The sequence below is a fragment of the Salvelinus alpinus genome, chromosome 2, assembly GCF_045679555.1.
Source record: "Salvelinus alpinus chromosome 2, SLU_Salpinus.1, whole genome shotgun sequence".
In the NCBI taxonomy this organism is placed as follows: domain Eukaryota; kingdom Metazoa; phylum Chordata; class Actinopteri; order Salmoniformes; family Salmonidae; genus Salvelinus; species Salvelinus alpinus.
Genome location: NC_092087.1, coordinates 50581963 through 50601331, shown reverse-complemented (window position 1 = coordinate 50601331; position 19369 = coordinate 50581963). Strand labels below are relative to the sequence as shown.

The window sequence follows — 19369 nt, the reverse complement described above, 5'->3', positions numbered from 1 at the left end:
GCCCATATGGCATAAATTATTCGATTTGAAACTCCCACCCCTTACCCAATTAAAACCCATCTTGCTGTCTCCAGGGAACTCAGCGCCTGTCTTCGGAACAGGGATTAACTAAAGGAAATGAGACTGCAGGGGACCAGTGTGGGAGAGTGGCCAATAGGGGCTGTGAAATCCAATTAACATCCCCCTGTGAGGCAGGCTAGAGAGGTGTGTGTCTGTGGACATGGTAATTCAAAAGAATGTGCCTTGGTGAACATGAACATGCTCTGGCCCAATGTTGATCTATCAGGGAAAGGTCTGGAAGTTTATACCTGTTAGATAAGGCAAGCGTCCTACACTTCAATACAACTGGCTGATAATACAATCATCTGGAAATGTCCCTTAGAGCAATGCTCTCATTGGTTGGCCAGAACAATGGTGTTGTTGGACATGAGCTTACCTGGTCTCATAGCATTCAATATTATTCTGTATGTAAATCCAAACTTATATGTTATGAATTCTAGATAGGTGGCAAATGTTAGCTAGGCTAGGGGTTAGGCTTAAGTTTAGGAGTTAGGTTAAAGGATTAAGGTTAGGGTTAGCTAAAAGGGTTAAGGTTAGGGGAAGGGTTGGCTAACATGCTAAGAAGATGCAAAGTAGTAAGTAGTTCAAAAGTTGCTAATTAGCTAAAATTCTAAAGTTGTCCATGAGATTTGAACTCGCAACCATTGGATTGCTAGCCGTTTGCCACCCATCTACCCCTACTTTTGTTTTTGCCTTAAGTAACCATCTGTCTTATGTAATCATACCAAACATAACATATCATACTAATTTGAGTGTCCTGGATTTACGTTTACTATGTTACGTCTAGTCTATAAGACCAGGCTGGCAGAGATAAAAAATAAATAAAAAATCTCCTTTCTTTTGGGGTCACAAGGGGAAATGCTTGAGCCAATCACTACTACTGGAGGTTAAAGGGAAATATAAAAGGTTCTGCAGAATCAAATGACTTATAAACTGGGTAGCTTGGGTCCTGGATGCTGATTGGCTGAAAGGTATGATGCAAAATGGCTTGTTAACTGTTCCAATTTTGTTGGTAACCAGTTCATAATAGCAATAAGGCACCTCTGGGATTTGTGGTATATGGCCAATATAGCACAACTAAGGGCTGTATCCAGGCACTCCAAAACTGCATCCGGAAGCTCCTTATGGAGGGTGTGACTCAATTGTGGAGCTTCTGGACACCAAATCTAGTTCCGTACCGCATCGCCCTGCGCCTCACAAATGTAACAATGCGGAGAGCTGCGTTTCACTCCACATTGGCATGATTGGTTGACGGTAGGTGGGGACAGTATGTCCTGTATAAACACAAACTCACTTCCTTGACAACAGCTCTGCGAAGCGCAAGTATGAACGCCCAAACTTCTGCAGATGCCCGCATCGCAGTAAATGCTGTACGGCCAACAGACTCCGGAATGACCATAAATCGGCTTTTATACACGTCAGGGGCAGAGGACACAGAAGTTCCACGGTTGAAATTAGGGAAACATGGGTTTGGCTGTGTTTACACTGGCAGCCCAATTCTGATCTTTTGTCCAATTATTGGCAAAGGAGCTGATTTGAACAGTAAAAAAAAAAAAGAGATCAGAATTGGGCTGCCTGTGTAAACGCAGTCTTTGTGTAATGATGCATGGAAGAAATAAAAAGGGACAGACACACAATTAGATACATTTTGAGTTGTGATTTTTTTTTTTTTTTTTAAACAAAGCCGTTGTATAACAGTTATAATAAATTAACAATTAAATGTATCGCCCAAAGCAGCGAAGGAACAGGACTTTCCCAGGGAGACTCAAGTCAATGCTTGGACCCATATTTAAAAAGCGGCTCGGAGTAGGATTGACTATAATCTCAAAGGGTTAACACTGATCCTAGATCAGCACCTACTCTGACACGCTTCATGATTAGGATTGACCACCACAGCCAGTCAATCAAACATGTCACACCTTTGCCCCAGCTAACACACCAGACTCCAATAATCAACTAATCATGATCTTCAGTTCAGAATGTTTAAATCAGCAGTGTTTACTAACGATGGGGGAAAAAGTGTGACACCCCACTTGCCCCCCCGAGGACTGGACGTAAAATGTCCATTAAAATCTTCCTATACCTCTGACCTCAGGATTTTGCCCTAATGGGTTAAGCCCCAGCATTACCCCGTCCAAAGTAGTTGCAAAATTCCAGGAGCTTTCAATAAATTCCCTTGTTTTCGAGAAGTCCTGGTTGGGGGATTATGGATTTCCTGCCCATTCTGGGAATCTTCCAACAGGGATTTCTGGAAAACCAGGAAATTTATTGAAAGTTGCTGGAATTTTGTAACTCTACTTTGGATGCTCTGAAGACTGAACAGGTAACGGAAAATCTCACACCTTAATATCTGTTCCCCTCGCTGCTCCGTACAGATGGTAAATTCACTCTAGGCCGGGGTTTAAATATATAGGACCTCCGGCCTATTCTGAGAGACACTACTCTACTTAACAGCCCATGGGTCAATTGGCCTCTTACATTCTCCTTACAAAGTACAGTGGATCATCCTACCAGAGCACACTAATGCGAGACAGGGAGACAAGGAGACACATTGTCACATTTCATATCCACTAACACACAGGACCTGCATTGTATATATTGAATAGGTTGAGGGTAGCGCGAGCAGAATGATGTCTTCATCATCATCATCATCATCATCCATCTTCTGACATCTTTTACAGATCACTGATGAGACTCCGCGAGTGACCACTCACTACTGTGTGTTGCGCGACTGCACACGGGCCACACTTTACAGAGCCGCATGTCATGCAGTCTCAACACGCGTTGAGCAACAGCACGTCTGTCCTCACAGGTCAGGGCGCCCCGGCCAAACATCATCACGGGGAGACCATGGCAGATTAGAGGAGGGTAGGGCTTCAGGGTAAAGTATAGGTGGAGGGGGAAACAAAGGGACCGAGTTGACAGTGGCTAGTCAATCTGGTCTCAAAACATGGAACCAGGCTTCCTCAAACCTCACAGAGAACGACCGGGAAATCCACATGGATGCAGGGGTGATCCAGCTTTATGGTTCCCTAGAAGGGAAAGGAGACAGAAAACACAAAACTAAGCACATGATCATTCATTATTTACCTAGCCCGTAACATTCAGAGATGTGATCAGGATATTGCCATATTGAATATACTGGTTTGGGGACGGGACAATTTAAATCATGCATACTAGATGACGACATCAGAAAATAATGGAATTCATGTTTAACCCTTAACAGTCTGAGCTGGGAGTGGGGGTTCTACTAAGCTATATGTAATTGTTTTAAGAAGGTCATACCAAGGATCATATAGCTATTTGATTTTGAATTTTAAGACCCCTTGAAGTATCAAAAAATATAAAACAAAAATGTTTGCCTTACTGCTATTAGCACAAACAAACACATTGAATAACATTCGATATTTATATGGAACAAATATCTAAAGAAAGTTTATTTTTATTTTTTAAAGTACATGTATTTAACCCCTTGTTTTCGGAACTAACTCATTAAAAACATTTTTTTTTACTGGTACCAGGGGACCTTCAGACAAGCCTTTGGGCGTCCTAGAGTCTCACCTTTCCACAGAGGTCATATTAGTGTGTAGGCCAAACCGTTCGGACGCTACAGATGATTGTGAGAAAACTGATTTTCAGGATGTCTCATGGTCTGACAAACACTGCTCTAGCGCTGTCACCTTTCATGGCTGATGCGGAAGTGTGACATGTGCAGATTGAGGCTCATCCAATGCAACAAATCAAATATCTATAGCTTAAATTGACAGATATGGGGATTTTTATTAATGCTAATTACATTTCCGCAGGGACGCGGACATCCACTCTAAGGTGCTAATCAGAAGAGGGGAAAAAATTGAATACCGGGGGTGAATTCATGAGTGCACACGATAGCAAGCAGTTTCTATTGGACAAATTCAGGTAGGACCCCCCATTTCATCCTGTTCGTTTCCTAGTGAATACACCCCTGAATTTTGTATTCTGACAGTTTGAGAGAAGTCCCTGTTACCTGAGGTATGAGATTTTTCTGGATCTTCTTCAGTTTGGCCCTCTTACGGCCATTCTTCATCACAACTGTCTCCTCGTAGAACTCGTGGGCCAGGTCTCCATCCTCGTCAAAGTACAGGGAGCTGAAGGCAGATAAAGGTTACTGCTGGGTGGGGTCCAGAGAAATAAGAGCATGACAAATGTCTACCCAGTACAGATGTTGCATGGTTAAACCCCTCACTGCCACACTGAGCTAGAAAGGAATGTCAAACATGTGCCATGTGTTGATCTATGTACACCCCAAGACACAGACCTAGAGCTACTGACATTGTGGGGGGAAGTTTCTAGAAAGCTACACTATAAAAAGGGTACACTATTGTGTAAGTGCACAATATTGGCTTCAGTTTAAAGTTGAATTAGGACATTCAAATCTTGCTCAATCCTGAGATGTGACTGGTCTTCTGACTTGTAGCATGTGCTTTATGTTATGATGACATAGCTACTTGTGATGCTATACTTACCTCCATCTGGTAAACACGAAGGGCGTCCCATTTCGGAAACTTCGGAGCCTTGCCAGCGACTGTTCGTCGACTCCCTCTTTGGTGGGATCACCATCACCACTGCCTGAACCTGCAAAAGGCCAATAACCTTTGGTTTTGGAGCCACTCCCGCCCATCTTCAACTGTAGGACATTATTTTCTTGGCCGGACTGCACCCAGGAGAGATGTAGCGAGTTGATGTTCGATGTAGGTGTTGACAGGTCTTGAGACAGGGATGTTATTTATAAAGTAGAAGACAGTAGGTAGCTACAATTTAAAGGAATTACAGAGAAAGGAAGTTAGCAGCCGTTGATGAATGGTGACATGTTTCTCTGGCAGCAGCTGTTTGAACTAAAAATCATATTAGCCAGATTACATGGAATCTTATGTTGGCATCATCTGCTAACTACATGTTATTAGCTTTCAAAACCAATTAGCTAGCTAGCAATGCCAGCTAACGTTATCGGTTAGCGACCTGTTTACAGCAGTAGCATTTCATATCTGAGACAGGTTGAAGTCTTGAGTTGGTTGGCAGAACATACCATCGTGTCTGTGATATGGTAGCTGAGGGCCTTTTAGAATATCAGATAGCTAACGTTAGCTAGCTACAAAATCCCATACTTGCTGTCAAGGTAACATTAACCAGCTAGCTAACGTTAAACGTCTCCCTTTGATTTAGGTTGCATGCTTGCAAGCACATTCACTGTTGACATACCGAGTAATTTCAGCTTGATGCAAATTAGTCGTATTTTATAACTTCCTTAGACGCCGAATGTCTTCGAAGCACAGGTAGCTAACGTTAGCTCTCTCAAACTGAAAATGCTAGTCACCGTTTTTACCCTCTCCCTCACTTCCATCATATGGAGGGCATGTACTTACGTCACTTCCCGTCAATTTTTTTTATACAGAATGGAAGGTTCGAGAAAGTTCTTTATGATGAGGAAAGAGAGAGCAGATAAGAAAAATAATAGCCTACTCTAAAGTGGGTAACGTAAAACATGACAACAACACTGATAACAAAATAAAGATTCAATGACATGTAGATCATGTGTTATATTTTTATTAGAAGTGGAAGTATGAACACATTACAACATAGATTCTGTTCCCTAGATATTTCATTCCCATAATAAAACATGCATTAAAAGCTAATTAAAAGTTAACAGGATTTCTCTGAGTAATTAGGGCAGATGGCTTCCCAGAAAGCTGGGCCATGTTCAGTAGGAAGAAAACGTTTTTGAAACGGGGAGAGACCTAAACTGTCCCAGTAAGAACACAGAATTTTGTTTTCAATTGCAAAACATTTTTCTGCAGTATGCTCTACTGAACACAACCCTGGTCTGCAACAGATTGACATGTCAGACACATTCAAGGATCCTGTTATTAATTACAAAGGGAAAATATGAGAGTAACAACAGCTCAATACAGTTACATCTTTATTTACCCAATCATCCCCACAACAACTGAGCAGCAACATACAATGTTCCCAGTGAAAAACTCCAGTTCTCCAGTTAAGCAGTGCCCAGACCAGGAAATCTCATAGGTGTCCAGTCAATGACAGTATCGTCTGTCCTCATTCCTCAGATAACTTCCTCCTGTCCTTCACAGTAATGCCCAATCCAGGCCACACAACACGTAGCAGTAGCCTACTGGTTTGCACTAAATAGCTCTACTCTCTCTCCTAACTTGCACTGCTATTACCCTGTCTGTCTCAAAGACGTGTTCATGATTGATCTCTGACATCCGATGTCGCCCCCTATCTAACCCCCTATTGGCCCTAGTTGCCCTTCACAGCTGCAGGGGTTGCTGTGCTGTGCTCTATCTGCTACAGCAGGGACAGCACTAAAGACATTTGAACTTTGAACTCAAGAGTGTCATTGTGTGCCATGCTCCTGGTGGCTGCTGGTCAACAGTGTGTATGCCTCTCTACCATGATGTCACCCATCATATCAGCCGGGGGTGGTGATGCTGGCCATGGCCTCCTTCATCCTATCCCTGGCCAGAGCGTAGCGCTTGACTATCTGCCGGACGTGCTCCTCTTCCTCACGCTGAAGGATCCGCAGGAAATTACGCAGCTCAGGAAAGCTGAATGCATCCCACTGTGGGAGAGAGAGAGAGAGCAACTCAAAGAGTAAAGTTACATAATCACTGTCAACACTTTTCAATGCACATCATATCAGTATTGAGCATACAAGAGGCTTAATGTGTGTGTGTGTCTGTGTGTGTGCACGTGCATGTGTGCGCGTGTTTTAGAGGTGTGTACTCACATTGACCTCCCCCGTCTCATTCTCTTTCAACACCAGACTGAGGACTTTCTCATTGGGTCCGGCACACAGACGCAGGTGGAGCGGCCTCTCGTCATCAGACAGCTTACGAAGGTATACTAGAAAAGTAAAAGAAAGAAAGAGACAAAGGAGAGAGAGAGAGATGGGAGGAGAGAGAGAGAGAGATGTGAGGAGAGAGAGGGGAGGGGAGGGGAGAGGGAGATGGGAGGGGAGGGGAGGGGAGAGAGATGGGAGGGGAGGGGACAGAGAGAGATGGAGGGGAGGGTAGAGAGAGAGATGGAGGGGAGGGGACAGAGAGAGATGGGAGGGGAGAGAGACGGGAGGGGAGGGGAGAGAGAGAGATGGGAGGGGAGAGAGAGATAGGAGGGGAGAAAGATGGGAGGGGAGAGATAGAGATGGGAGGGGAGAGAGATATCAGGGGAGAGAGAGAGATGGGAGGGGAGAGAGAGATAGGAGGGGAGAAAGATGGGAGGGGAGAGATAGAGATGGGAGGGAGAGAGATGCGAGGGAAGAGAGAGATAGGAGCGGAGAAAGATGGGAGGGGAGAGATAGAGATGGGAGGGGAGAGAGAGAGAGAGAAAGGAGGAGAGAGATGGGAGGGGAGGGGAGAGAGAGATGGGAGAGATGTCAGGGGAGAGAGAGAGATGGGAGGGGAGGGAGAGAGATGGGAGGGGAGGGGAGAGAGAGATGGCAGGGGAGAGAGAGAGATGGCAGGGGAGAGAGTGACACTGACACTTTATTACATTGTGTTTGGTATCATATTGAGTGGAATGATTTGAGCATGTTCATGACAGTGCATTTAGGATACATTGCTTACGGACACTCACTCTGGTTTTCACGTTCGCTGCGCTCAAACAGAGCAAACTTGGCAGGGTTGTCCACCACGGTGAACTTATTGAGCAGGGCCTCTATGACCTCACGTGCCCGCGTCTGGGAGCTTATGTGCAGGTGTTTGGCCGTGTCTTTGGGGAGGTAGAAAGATGTCCGGTGCTTAATCTCCCCCTCCTGTTGTCCCTCTTCCTGTGGTGAAGACGCCTTCCGAGCGGGTGGGAGTGACACGGGCCGAGTCAGCTTAAAAAGGACCCTGATGAAGCCAGTGTATGATCGGTCTCGGTTCTGAAAGAGGGATACAGGAACACAGAGTCCTTAGACGGATTGTCAATGGACATGTCAATACAATGTGAACATAACGTGCCTCAGGAACTCAAATTTTAACTTACAGATTACCACATACGTACACAGGAAACAGGACATTATTTACAGCAACTCATCTACAGAATGAGGTTAACTGGGGATTCGACACAAGTGTGTGTGCACATCTGTTGTTGTGTACATTTGTGTGTGTGTGTGTGTGTGTGTGTGTGTGTGTGTGTGTGTGTGTGTGTGTGTGTGTGTGTGTGTGTGTGTGTGTGTGTGCATGCAATTACAATCCCTTACCAGCACCATGTAGAGATTGCTGTTGATCTGAGCATTATATTCCTTCACCTTCTGCTGGATGTCACCGACAGACAGCACTTGTTTCCCCCAGTCAATAGGTTCAATCTTAAATAGAGGAGGAAGATGAGTATCAAAACCAATCTTCCATGACCTATAGTCTAGAATCAAAATCCAAAGCTCACTGACTATCCAACCACAAGATGTCAGCAGAGAGACTACTTGTTTTTCTACAGCTATATCACAAACCTGCTTTATCATCTCCCAAATAGTTTTTAATGAAACAAGTTATTGGTTTAGCCATGTGGAAAGTCAACGTGGACTATGTCCGTTCTGCGTACAGTAGCTAGTGCATGGTACTGTCTTACAATAGTACAACAGCCTATGTCCTCTGGCATAACGTTTTCACATAACACAACCTCTCTTTCTGTACAGTAATCAGCAAGTTCACTCCCTTGGGTTTAAAGCCAGATACATCAAGCAGGAAGTTGTGTCCAGCCTTGCTCTCTCAACCCCCCTCCCTACCAAGTACAACTAGCAAGAACATCAGGAAACTCCGCCTTCCACAAGAACAGAGGAGAGGAAGTCAGTGAGGACACACACACACACCACACCACACACACACACACACACACACACACACACACACACACACACACACACACACACACACACACACACACACACACACACACACACACACACACACACACACACACAAATGTTAAATATAGGCTTTGGTGGTATATACAGTGGGGAGAACAAGTATTTGATACACTGCTGATGTTGCAGGTTTTCCTACTTACAAAGCATGTAGAGGTCTGTAATTTGTATCATAGGTACACTTCAACTGTGAGAGACAGAATCTAAAACAAAAATCCAGAAAATCACATTGTATGATTTTTAAGTAATTAATTTGCATTTTATTGAATGACATAAGTATTTGATACATCAGAAAAGCAGAACTTAATATTTGGTACAGAAACCTTTGTTTGCAATTACAGAGATCATACGTTTCCTGTAGTTCTTGACCAGGTTTGCACACACTGCAGCAGGGATTTTGGCCCACTCCTCCATACAGACCTTCTCCAGATCCTTCAGGTTTCGGGGCTGTCGCTGGGCAATACGGACTTTCAGCTCCCTCCAAAGATTTTCTATTGGGTTCAGGTCTGGAGACTGGCTAGGCCACTCCAGGACCTTGAGATGCTTCTTACGGAGTCACTCCTTAGTTGCCCTGGCTGTGTCTTTCAGGTCGTTGTCATGCTGGAAGACCCAGCCACGACCCATCTTCAATGCTCTTACTGAGGGCAGGAGGTTGTTGGCCAAGATCTCGTGATACATGGCCCCATCCATCCTCCCCTCAATACGGTGCAGTCATCCTGTCCCCTTTGCAGAAAAGCATCCCCAAAAAATGATGTTTCCACCTCCATGCTTCACGGTTGGGATGGTGTTCTTGGGGTTGTACTCATCCTTCTTCTTCCTCCAAACATGGCGAGTGGAGTTTAGACCAAAAAGCTCTATTTTTGTCTCATCAGACCACATGACCTTCTCCCATCCCTCCTCTGGATCATCCAGATGGTCATTGGCAAACTTCAGACGGGCCTGGACATGCGCTGGCTTGAGCAGGGGGACCTTGCGTGCGCTGCAGGATTTTAATCCATGACGGCGTAGTGTGTTACTAATGGTTTTCTTTGAGACTGTGGTCCCAGCTCTCTTCAGGTCATTGACCAGGTACTGCCGTGTAGTTCTGGGCTGATCCCTCACCTTCCTCATGATCATTGATGCCCCACGAGGTGAGATCTTGCATGGAGCCCCAGGCCGAGGGTGATTGACCGTCATCTTGAACTTCTTCCATTTTCTAATAATTGCGCCAACAGTTGTTGCCTTCTCACCAAGCTGCTTGCCTATTGTCCTGTAGCCCATCCCAGCCTTGTGCAGGTCTACAATTTTATCCCTGATGTCCTTACACAGCTCTCTGGTCTTGGCCATTGTGGAGAGGTTGGAGTCTGTTTGATTGAGTGTGTGGACAGGTGTCTTTTATACAGGTAACGAGTTCAAACAGGTGCAGTTAATACAGGTAATGAGTGGAGAACAGGAGGGCTTCTTAAAGAAAACCTAACAGGTCTGTGAGAGCCGGAATTCTTACTGGTTGGTAGGTGATCAAATACTTATGTCATGCAATAAAATGCAAATTAATTACTTAAAAATCATACAATGTAATTTTCTGGATTTTTGTTTTAGATTCCGTCTCTCACAGTTGAAGTGTACCTATGATAAAAATGACAGACCTCTACATGCTTTGTAAGTAGGAAAACCTGCAAAATCGGCAGTGTATCAAATACTTGTTCTCCCCACTGTATCTGCCAGTTCCAACCACCATATTAAGAATTTCCACACAGTATCACAATATCTCTTTGTACCAATTTTCCAGTGTGTCATGCAAAAACGGAATAATTCCCATCTGGAAAAACAGCCATTTACAAATGGGGCAGTGTAAAGCTTTGTAAGCACCCCATTTGCACATACCTGCATATTACCTGAGAAAATTCTGTAGAGTAACAGAGTTTCTGTGTATGTGTTACTTTCTTGCATCAAATGGCAATAGTTTGACAACATATGTAATAGCCTAGTAGATAGCCATAGGGTAAATTTGAGACTGTTGTAGGCTAGTGGCCATGACATGACAATATGCAAATGAGCTGAAAACTGTACAGTTTGAAACTATTGTAGCTAATTTATTTAAGTGGTAGCCTATTACTCAGCGCGGAATGAATATGAATATGTTACATGTACATATTGCCTAAATTACCTCAACTACCTCATACCTCTGCACGACTCAAGTACCGGTAGTCCTTGTATATAGCCTCGTTATTGTTATTTTATTTTATTACTATTTCCTTTTTTTCTTCTTATTTTCTTCTTCTTATTATTATTATTAACTTTTTAACAGCATTTTTGGGAAAGGGCTCATAAGTAAGCATTTAACGGTATAGTCTACACCTGTTGTATTCGGCGCGTGTGACAAATACAATTTGATTTGATAAACTCATGCATTATTCAAATATTTGAAGAGGACAAAACCTATGGGACAAAAGCCTCATCTCCCTTCTCCCTATGATTCATTAACATATGTTTAAGTCACTGTATTACACAAATGAGTCTAGCAATGTACATGTAGAAAATCCTATTAGGCCAGCTACACTTAGAACTGAAAAAACTACATTATTTTGACAACAGACTATGAAGACTATCAACAACGACATTGCACAAACTTTTAGGCTACATAGTCATTAGAAAATAAAGGCAAATATGATTTGGGGGATAGTACGTTATCAACTTGATAGACCAGACTTCTCTTGAGTTTTTTTAATTGCCGCGGACGCCTCACCTTTTTCCTTTTGACTTTGATAAAGAAGGATGTGCGCGCTGTGAAAAACTGCTCCATCTCCGAGTCCGAGTCATCCTGGCTACAGTATCCGCTGCTGGTCGTGCTGCCCCAAGTCATCTCAAATGATAGGTTCTTTTCCATTGCCTCTTTTAACGCCATATCTCTATATTACAATATTAACATATTTGTGGATCCCATCGCCAATTTTCATCAGTGGTCACAATCATAGCCTAGCTAATTAATTAATTAATTATATCCACCCGAGAAAAACTTTGAACTGGAAAATTTAACCAAAAGCTCATCACTACACGTTCTAATATTCTACCATTCCCACTACTACTCTACTCGTTCCGTTATATCAGTTCTTCACATGATTTAGAATTGATGGGGAGTACTATGTGGTTCTTGAGTCCCACCCATTGCCCCTTCCAGACCGTGAAATTAACAGACTGAATAAGCGTCTAGCCCCTCCCCCTACTGCCATCATACGCGCAAGCCCCTCCTTGTTTCTCGTGAAAAATGTAGCAAGTGGAAAGTCCAGCTGTGACAGCAATTGGTCATGTGGCCATTGTCCAGACCACACCACAAAAACAACAATAGTCAAACTACAACAAACACATTGGACTGTTCTGGCTCCTGTGCTGTCAAGAAGAGACTAGCCTACACATCGGCCTAGAAAAATATGTAGCAGAACAGACGTGTTGAATAATATATTAAAATGTGTTGACTTTATTATTTGATGCTTTATGCATGTAAGGATAGGTTTTTTCTCTGGTTCAAAAGCTGAACAGCTGTTTTATTGTGATGTTGCCAAGCAACATCCTCCTCTCCACCCCTCTCCTAAATTGCTTGATGAGTCTCTGGCTGTCCTGGCAGGCAGTCTCAGGAGGAAGGCAATAAAATCTCTTTCTCTGTGAGCACATGGCACTAAAAAGCAGTAGGCCTAACAACCCCCCCTCCCCCCACACACACAGAGACAAATCACAGGAACGTGTTCTGTTGGATTAGTACAGACCTTGGACCTTGGTTTATCTCTACAATACACAAACACTACATATTGTAGCCCCTTTTACCCCTTCTACTAACCGCACACTATATATTATGTTCTGCATGAATTCCCTCTCCTTTGTTGAAATAACATTTACAATGGAAAGGAAACTGACAAACAATAGAGACACACTGCAACACCTTGTATCTCTTACTCACCACATCCACGTTAGTGTCTGTCTCTACGGTGTCTTCAGAAACATCTGTTTGGTCGGTAGTGAGGAGTCTACTATCGGTGCTGCAATCCAACTGGATAAAGGGTCGACACTGGAAGTGACAGGTGTAACTGCAGTCTTTGGGGAGAGAGAGAGACAGAGAAGACAGAGAGAGGGAGAGAGAAAGAGAGAGAGAGAGAGAGGGAGATGGCTCACGTGAGGACTAGAGGATGGTCGATTGCTTCAACCATTAACATTCACACATTTTTGATCAACCATTTTGCCTCAAATTGGTTTATTCTGCCAATCATCATTCATCTTGTGGATGGACACTAAGGGGTTAAGTTAACTGAATTCACCCTCCCAGCCTTCTCATGATGGTGTGGCATTGGGGTCACCAGAAACACAGTAAATATAGGTCGTCACTGCCCCCTGCTGTTGATTCTGCCCACCACATCAACCGTGAATGAGGAGTCTCTTCACCATGGGTCGGTGTTCTAGGGTCAGTGTTCAAGGGTAGTAAACTACATGAAGTTCAACTAGTAATTTAACTACATTTTGCAGTCGTTTGGCAGTAGTTGAACTAAAATTAAATCTAGGTAGTGTTTTCAGTAGTTTTTTTGCCATGTAGCGGTGTGGAACTGGAACTGCAAACAACTTTTTTTTAACTAAAATAAAATATTGTTGAAGTAGGCAATAATTTCCTTTCTTTTTTTGGCATCAGACGTGCCTGATTCTCACTTAAAACATCACTGTTGTGTTTAACAGGGTAAATGACACATTCTGTTAACATATGACCCCAAAGTGAAGTGTTCTTGTAATTTGTAGTCTATGACATTTCAGATTTACATGTGATAATTTTTCATGAAGTAGTTTGGATGTGGAAAACTACTTTTTCAAAGTAACTTTAGTTGAGTAAACTCTATTTTTCTAAAGGGTAGATTTAGTGCATCTTCACTTCTTCCAGTGTGAAGTAATTGGTAGCTTGTAAAACTCTCCTTTGGGGGGCTACCGAGTGGCGCAGCAGTCTAAGGCACTGCATCTCAGTGCTAGAGGCATCACTACAGACCCTGGTTCAAATCCAGGCTGTATCACAACCGGCTGTGATTGGTAATCCCATGGCCCAGCGTCGTCCCGGTTAGGGGTAGGCCGTCATTGTAAATAAGAATTTGTTCTTAACTGACTTAACTAGTTAAATAAAGGTTAAGTAAAATAAAAACTATATTTTCAGAGTAGCTACCCAACACTTTGTAGGGCGAAGTTACCCCTAGACACTGATCTGAGGTAAATTTTGAATTCGGGGTCTGAAAGATGATTCTAGATCTCTACGAAGGGAAACTTCAGCCCGGAGCCCATTAATAACACTGGGAAGCGAATGAGTGGCTTTGACTATACAGTTTACTGTACTCAGCCCCATAGTACCTACACATATTTAACACATATACATTTGAATGTTGCTGTAGATTCAGAAATGCATGCAGTCCAACGACTCTTTGGGAATAAACTTTTTCCCATGCTCACGTGGTCCCTAACACAAAAAAAGAAACACCAGCCCCCCCACAAAAAAAACATAATTAAAGTAACTTTTGGATTACCAAAACGTAATCTGATTACTTTCTCTTACTTTTTTGGGATTACTTTCCCCTTAAGAGGCATTAGAAGAAGACAAAAAGTATCTGACTTGTGGTCAGACTTGCTCAGGTGGAACAAGTTTAATCTTGCAACTTTTTAAAATGCTGTTTGAATGTCATTGAGAAAACAGAAACGTGTCATGACATATTTTTCACAAACATCCTTTGTGTATTTAAAAGTCATCTAAGGAGTCATCATCTAGTTTTTCAAAAATATCTGTAATCTGATTACAATATTTTTGCTGGTAATCAGATTACATGTAACGGATTACATGTAATCAGTTACTCCCAAACCTTGAAAACACAGCCAGTGATCATACACGCGCACACATACAAACACACACACACACACACACACACACACACACACACACACACACACACACACACACGATTGGTACTCACTAGCACAGCTCAGGCTCTGTTTGTAAAGGCCCCAGATGAATTCACCACACAAATCGCACCAGCTGATCTGAGTGTAGCTGCAGGGCTGGAAGTCATGTCCCTTTCCAACCTGACCTGTGAACCACGAGGGTCCCTCAACACTCACACTGTCCCCCACCAGCCGGACCACGTGGCTGGGCCTCTCCGGAGCCCTCACCTGCCTGGGGGTCAGGGGCGCTGCTGGGGGCAGAGAGGCTGGTGGGTCTGGTGCCAGCTCAATGCGATCATTCAGGCTGAGGTCTTTCAGCTCAATCAGCTCACACTTGGACATGCCATTTACCCAGGCAAACAGCCGGGCAACGGCTTGTGGCGGCTCACTTCCCATGGTTCGCATGGACTACACCCGGCTCAGTCTCGCTGGCACTAATCCATCCACTGGCCGTCGCAGCATCTGTATTTAGATCTTTGACCATGTCAGATGAGGTGATGTCTATGGTGCAGAGAAAGTGTTGACTGAGGCTATCTGGGTTTAGTCCATCTCCGGTGTGATGTGTAATGTGCCAGAACAGGTGTCCATGGAGTCCTCTTCAGGCTCTGTCATAGACCAAGCTGGTTATCTAAATCAGAGGGAATTCAAAAAAAGGAATCATACCGGAGTTCTATAATAACAATTAGACTTCATCACATCTCAGCATTATTCTGACTGCAGTCTATACCAGCTGTTACAATCATTGCCTTCACCATGCCATCACAGGCCTCATTTGTATCCACCAAAACTTGAGAAACATTTCAATTCTGTTTAACAGTTCAATAGGCAACACAAGTTGTTGGTAGAATACAGCTGGCTCTGACTACCACATATATATACAGTGGGGAGAACAAGTATTTGATACACTGCCGATTTTGCAGGTTTTCCTACTTACAAAGCATGTAGAGGTCTGTAATTTTTATCATAGGTACACTTCAACTGTGAGAGACGGAATCTAAAACAAAAATCCAGAAAATCACATTGTATGATTTTTAAGTAATTAATTTGCATTTTATTGCATGACATAAGTATTTGATCACCTACCAACCAGTAAGAATTCCGGCTCTCACAGACCTGTTAGTTTTTCTTTAAGAAGCCCTCCTGTTCTCCACTCATTACCTGTATTAACTGCACCTGTTTGAACTCGTTACCTGTATAAAAGACACCTGTCCACAACCTCAATCAAACAGACTCCAACCTCTCCACAATGGCCAAGACCAGAGAGCTGTGTAAGGATATCAGGGTTAAATTGTAGACCTGCACAAGGCTGGGATGGGCTACAGGACAATAGGCAAGCAGCTTGGTGAGAAGGCAACAACTGTTGGCGCAATTATTAGAAAATGGAAGAAGTTCAAGATGATGGTCAATCACCCTCGGTCTGGGGCTCCATGCAAGATCTCACCTCGTGGGGCATCAATGATCATGAGGAAGGTGAGGGATCAGCCAGAACTACACGGCAGGACCTGGTCAATGACCTGAAGAGAGCTGGGACCACAGTCTCAAAGAAAACCATTAGTAACACACTACGCCGTCATGGATTAAAATCCTGCAGCGCACGCAAGGTCCCCCTGCTCAAGCCAGCGCATGTCCAGGCCCGTCTGAAGTTTGCCAATGACCATCTGGATGATCCAGAGGAGGAATGGGAGAAGGTCATGTGGTCTGTTGAGACAAAAATAGAGCTTTTTGGTCTAAACTCCACTCGCCGTGTTTGGAGGAAGAAGAAGGATGAGTACAACCCCAAGATCACCATCCCAACCGTGAAGCATGGAGGTGGAAACATCATTCTTTGGGGATGCTTTTCTGTAAAGGGGACAGGACGACTGCACCGTATTGAGGGGAGGATGGATGGGGCCATGTATCGCGAGATCTTGGCCAACAACCTCCTTCCCTCAGTAAGAGCATTGAAGATGGGTCGTGGCTGGGTCTTCCAGCATGACAACGACCCGAAACACACAGCCAGGGCAACTAAGGAGTGGCTCCATAAGAAGCATCTCAAGGTCCTGGAGTGGCCTAGCCAGTCTCCAGACCTGAACCCAATAGAAAATCTTTGGAGGGAGCTGAAAGTCCGTATTGCCCAGCGACAGCCCCGAAACCTGAAGGATCTGGAGAAGGTCTGTATGGAGGAGTGGGCCAAAATCCCTGCTGCAGTGTGTGCAAACCTGGTCAAGAACTACAGGAAACGTATGATCTCTGTAATTGCAAACAAAGGTTTCTGTACCAAATATTAAGTTCTGCTTTTCTGATGTATCAAATACTTATGTCATGCAATAAAATGCAAATTAATTACTTAAAAATCATACAATGTGATTTTCTGGATTTTTGTTTTAGATTCCGTCTCTCACAGTTGAAGTGTACCTATGATAAAAATTACAGACCTCTACATGCTTTGTAAGTAGGAAAACCTGCAAAATCGGCAGTGTATCAAATACTTGTTCTCCCCACTGTATATATCCTATAAATGAAAAAAAAACAGGAGATTAATATTTCTTGGCCAAAGCTAGAATTAATAAGATTATATAAAATGTGGGACAAGATGACTAGTTTAATCCTGCATGAGAGCGCAGCGGAGAGCATAGCCTTTGACATGACAGAAATATGACAACATTGCAGGCCACCTGTGTTCCTGTGACTGTTGGGAAAGAGGCACTCAGCAGGGATTGACATGAGGGAAAAACAATACTTGACTATAGACTGCAGACAAAAAAGGCACTATTCTACTAGGGAATGCATACAATTGAGAGGGTGAATTACAATAGCCTATCCATTGCTATCCCAAGCATGTGCAGCATGCTCATTTAGGCCAGTGGTTCCCAACCAGGGGTACTAGGACCCCTGGGGGTACTTGGCCTATCCCTATGGGATAGCTGCGAACACTCATGGGACCCTAGCCCTACTGGTAAAATGCACATGAGGGGGTACTTCAGGTAGGGGTACTCCGGGCAGAGCAAAATGGAGTTGGAAACCACTGATTTAGGCTATAGGTTCTGTATATAGAATAAAGGGATTCCTTCCCTCTAAATTGAAATAGATATATCTCAGATAAAAGAGGAGCCCTGACAGAGGACACCCTAAATCCACTGGTGCCCTAGCTGTGACCAGGGCAAAGTACCTATCTTTTTAATATTAGGAATGCAGTTCATTTCAATATGTTTTCTCCCAACCCAAGCTGTTGTTGAAACTTTTCGTTCCCCCTTCAATGAACCCCTTTTGTGTCTCTTATAGACTAATTCAGTGACACGAATAAGAACAAGAGCTGCACGGATTTTCACCTGGCCAACTGGGTCACCACTACGTGCAGCGCAGCGCAACAACTATCCACATTGGTTACAAATTAGTTACACAGACTCGACCATGTTTGCAGCGTTTATAATATTGACTAGACTAAAATATAGCCTATGTGTATTGACGTTAAATTGTAATTTACCATCGGAGTTGTTATTGAGGTCATCACATCGAAGATTATTAGGTAGCCTAGTTTCTATGAACTTAATTTAATTAAAACTATCCTATACATCCCAGAACAGCACTATTATCGATGACCATGTTAATAACGACCAGTTAACTACCAGTTTCAATCCGACCGCTGAGCTCTCCGAGGGACCGGGTTTACTGACACAGGTTTACTGACACCGCGCGCGACCCAACATGATGCACCACAAACAGCACATTTGTAAAAATGTATTTTCTACCCAACTAACTCACCTCTCTTCGTGTCCACCTCCTCATTGTTGGTTAGGCATTAATCGTGGGTAGCCTACATTTTGACTGGGGTCCAAGGTTGAGGTCCATCAATTCGTTTTTTTCTCCCCTCAAAACTGCCTGACAGTCACTCTCTTCGATGTTTGCGCATGCACTCTGTAGCAGTCAGATTACTGCTGCCTAATCCGGTATTTAACTGTCGTGTTTCATGTTGTTCCTCAATCTTCATGCCATGAGGTTTTCCCGGATAGGCTGTTCTCCATCAAACAAAGCAAAATGTTTCTATATGTAGTATTTATATAGACTAAATTCCTAGAAATTATGTTAGTGCTCACATGAAACAAATTGTAAATGCATGCCAGTGGGGAGCTGTCCATTGCTGAAGTTGCTGAAATCGATCCGCAAGGTGTTGGAGAAAGTGAGATCTAACAGTCCACTTTATAAGATGTGATATTAACTAGGCCTCCTATGTAATTTTGCATTCTACAATATTTCAAAGATCTGATATTCCAAGACATTTTGTCACCCTAACCCCCCGAAATGTAGCCTGGCCCTAGTCAAATTGTCTGTTTCACTGATTAAATATTCAATGTTTTGGAAATCACCCGAAGAGAAGCCTCGGGTTAGAAATATGGAGCTCTGTTCTCCAAAACCACACAGTGAAGATGAAAGCAGAGATGTTAGTGTACATTGTATGAATATTAAAGTGTAATGTGTTTTTAGTATAGCATTTGCAGA

General features: G+C 43.4%; 2 protein-coding genes across 5 annotated transcripts; both read right to left on the bottom strand.

Annotated features, from left to right (window-relative positions):
- Positions 1-1702: 1702 nt before the first annotated feature.
- LOC139543118 (tumor suppressor candidate 2-like) lies at positions 1703-5464 on the bottom strand. 2 transcript variants are annotated; one of them, XM_071349300.1, is made up of 4 exons: positions 5299-5464; positions 4566-4850; positions 4067-4187; positions 1703-3092 (listed from the first exon to the last, which is right to left on the bottom strand). In XM_071349300.1, the coding sequence occupies exons 2-4, from the start codon at positions 4718-4720 to the stop codon at positions 3027-3029; spliced, it is 342 nt and encodes a 113-aa protein (XP_071205401.1). In that variant the 5' UTR covers positions 4721-4850; positions 5299-5464; the 3' UTR covers positions 1703-3026. The 2 variants fall into 2 exon arrangements, with proteins under 2 accessions (XP_071205401.1, XP_071205412.1); XM_071349311.1 differs by having other exon boundaries at positions 5126-5448.
- Positions 5465-5627: 163 nt separating this feature from the next.
- On the bottom strand, positions 5628-18793 carry LOC139543028 (ras association domain-containing protein 1-like). Of its 3 annotated transcripts, none has more exons than XM_071349141.1 (7): positions 18635-18793; positions 14926-15521; positions 12894-13027; positions 8303-8407; positions 7693-7981; positions 6848-6963; positions 5628-6679 (listed from the first exon to the last, which is right to left on the bottom strand). In XM_071349141.1, the coding sequence occupies exons 2-7, from the start codon at positions 15296-15298 to the stop codon at positions 6530-6532; spliced, it is 1167 nt and encodes a 388-aa protein (XP_071205242.1). In that variant the 5' UTR covers positions 15299-15521; positions 18635-18793; the 3' UTR covers positions 5628-6529. The 3 variants fall into 3 exon arrangements, with proteins under 3 accessions (XP_071205242.1, XP_071205233.1, XP_071205250.1); XM_071349132.1 differs by lacking the exon at positions 18635-18793 and adding an exon at positions 18357-18509; XM_071349149.1 differs by lacking the exons at positions 12894-13027; positions 14926-15521; positions 18635-18793 and adding an exon at positions 11688-12123.
- Positions 18794-19369: the final 576 nt, after the last annotated feature.